The 3,219-nt window shown below is 43.2% G+C and overlaps 1 protein-coding gene across 1 annotated transcript; it reads right to left on the bottom strand.

Moving 5' to 3' along the window:
* Nucleotides 1–1,110: 1,110 nt before the first annotated feature.
* On the bottom strand, nucleotides 1,111–1,581 carry LOC118075577 (keratin, type II cytoskeletal 1-like). The gene has a single exon (XM_035097629.1). The coding sequence runs from the start codon at nucleotides 1,579–1,581 to the stop codon at nucleotides 1,111–1,113; it is 471 nt and encodes a 156-aa protein (XP_034953520.1).
* Nucleotides 1,582–3,219: the final 1,638 nt, after the last annotated feature.

Genomic DNA, 3,219 nt, shown 5'->3' on the forward strand with positions numbered 1-3,219 from the left:
CAATTTGTGATTAATCAAGTTACCTACTTTAAAAACTATTCCTAAAAATCCATCAACATCTGCTTTCACATTATCCTTAATCTTCCTCATAATTCCTCCTATTGCCTAATATGAACATCTTTAACAAGCAATTTTCCATTAATATATTTAATTTTTGCATGTTATTTTCACTGTTGGGTGCATTTTTTAATGCACATCTGACCAAAGTGTATGTATTTCTTGTACCCATTATTTGGCTGGAGGGCTGCATTGCAAAATCCAGAGAATTTTGGAGGATCGATGTACTTTTATTCAAATATTATTTCAGTAAGTACGAATCTGATAGGTCCATATTTAAATGCAAAATGAATCAGATTGTTTTACCACATCACAGGTTGTACAGCAAAAGGGGTGTTTGATTAATGGCTGGCTAAACTTTCATTTTGTTTGTAAAACGAGGACGGCAATGCAATATAAAATCAAAATCCAGAAGCCAGATGTTTTGAATGCAACAAAAGGTTTAATTCAAGAAAAAAGAAATAAAGAAAGAACAGAAGCAGTTTGGACACTGGTCATTTTTCCTTCCAAGCAAGACAAGATGCAGAATACAAACATGAACAAATGGAATTCAATTCATTCAGAGATTTAGAATAGGTTTACAAAATTGGGTTGAAATATATTTTAGTGGGAAGGGGGGCCTTAAGATGTGCAAAATCATCTAGAAGTACCTTTCCCCAGGGAATTCTGGGAAATGGGTTTTGATGAAACTATGGCTCCTTAAGAGAGAATAATCAGTCTGCCCACCAAACTACAATTTCCAGGCTATTATAGAGAGTGAAGAGGAAGTGCTGTCATCAGTATAAATTAGATGCATGTTTGTCTTTTTAAAAAATATGGCCTTAGCCTAAATGGGGATGTTGGTAGAATTAGTGTAGAAGCATCAAATTTTGTTCTAAAAGGAAGAATATCAAACACCGCTATAGGCTGGATTCCTAGCATAGCTGTTGATCTCTTATTCCTGTTTAATTCAGATGGACACCTCAGCCTTTGAGATAAATGGAAAGTTATGCCAGTAATTCCATGGGTCTTGCAGTTGTAAATTCCTGGGACATATGGCAAGTTCCTCTCAATTTAACAGGGATATCCACAGGTGCTAGCACGACGCCCAATGAGACTTTTATTCCTCAGGAAGCCCCGTCTTCCCAGGCCATAGCCCCAGCCACCATAACCGCACTGGTCAACTGCACATGGTGTGTTGCCTCCCACAGAAACAGGCTCACAGCTTGCTGACAGAATTGGCCCTGGGATGGTCACCACAGTTGGGGGTGGCTGAATCACAACTTCGGCTGGTGGGATCTGGTTGATGCAGGAAGGCCTGACCCCAGCCAGAGTGCCAAGACTGCCAGATGATTCAACAGCACCGTAGCCACGACCTCCTTGTCCCCAGCCAAGGCCTCCTTGTCCCCAGCCAAGGCCTCCTTGTCCCCAGCCAAGACCTCCTTGTCCCCAGCCTCCCCAGCCAAGACCTCCAGCTGATCCAAAGCCAACAGTGGGGGTGGAGGCACAGGATGGGACGGCACACGATGGACCACAGTCAACCATGGTGGAGTTACGAAGGTGAAACTGGAAGAAAGCATATGATTGACAATGATGAGTTTGCACCAGAAGACAGCATAAAATTATTCACATCGTACTAGAGGAAGGATGGTCATTTTCTTCCTTGAGATGTTGCCTTGTCAAATCCTAGAGATGGATGGATGACTTCCCCTCCTATATTGCTGTTCCTAGGAAGCTTCCTATTATGGATGCTGCCTATTACCTTTTTGTGAAATATGCAGTATACATTTTAATGCAGTATACCTTGGCTGTAGAACTTAATCCGTTCCAGAAGTCCGTTCAACTCCCAGAACCATTCAAAAACCAAGGCATGGATTCCAACTGGCTGCAGGAGCTTCCTGCACTCAATCGGAGGCCGCGGAAGCTGTGTCAGAAGTTTGGCTTCTGAAAAAAAAATGCAAACCAGAACACTTACTTCTGGGTTTGCGGCATTTGGGAGCTGATTTGTTCGGGATCCAAGCCGTTGGAAAACTAAGGTACCACTGTATACATTTAAAGCATTATCACACCATTTCAAATGATGACGCCTCCCCTCCCCCCGCGACGCTCCATTCCTGGCAGCTGTACAGTGGTGCCTCGCAAGACGAATTTAATTCGTTCTGCGAGTTAATTCATTTTTGTGAAAAATTCATCTTGCGAATCACAGTTTCCCATAGGAATACATTGAAATTTCTTTTTTTGCCCATAAGAACAAATTAATTAAATTTCAAACCGCGATTCGCAAGACGGATTTTTCGCAAAACGAATTTGTTACCATCAGAAAAATTCGTCTTGCAGGGCATTCGTCTTGCGAGGTGCCACTGTAGTTTGTAAAGGGTGCTGGGAGCTGCTAGGAGGTTTCTATTGTAGTTCTGTGAGACAAATAGGAATCTCCTAACCACTCTCAGCACCCTTAATGAACTAAAGCTCCCAGGATTTTTTGGGGTGTGTGTGTGTGTTTGTGTGTGGTAGGCATCATCATTTGAAGTGGTATGATACTGTTTTCAATGTATACTGCATGAGGCGCCTGAATCAGACCATTGGTACTTTGTTTATACTTACAGGCAGTGGCTCTCTGGCTTTTCAGACAGGTGAGATTCCCAGAGCTAAGTGGAGATGCTGGGTGGAATCCAACTCAACTAGAGTAGAACCATTGAAATGCTTAGACTATTGGAATGAATGTGCCTAGTTGTGTGGGTTCATCTCCATTCCTCTACTCTGTGTAGGACTAACATTGGCTACAACGCTCCTGGGATTGAACCTGGGACTCTCTGCTTACAAAGCTCTGCCACCGAGCATGGCCCTGTGCTTTCATTCCACTCCCTGCCACCTGCACAAATTATAATCTAACTATGCAACATTCTAAAATAGTCCAGAATTGAAGAATGTGTCGTTTGCCATAGTTTTATGACTAGGAACTTTAGGGAGAGGAGTTTAAATGAAGGCTAAGATTTTCAGGAAGCTGGATGTTGTGCCCCATCTCTGGGAACAGAGGCAGTTTTAGAGTAGCATGGCCGGTTCAGCCACACTACGCACTCACCCACTTTGCCCTTCCCTGATATCACAGCAGCTCAGCGAATGAGAGCAAGATCGGTGGGATCACCTACTCCTGCGAAGGCTGCTTGCTGTGAGACCAAAGTGCAG

The sequence above is a fragment of the Zootoca vivipara genome, chromosome 17, assembly GCF_963506605.1.
Source record: "Zootoca vivipara chromosome 17, rZooViv1.1, whole genome shotgun sequence".
Classification (NCBI taxonomy): Eukaryota; Metazoa; Chordata; class Lepidosauria; order Squamata; family Lacertidae; genus Zootoca; species Zootoca vivipara.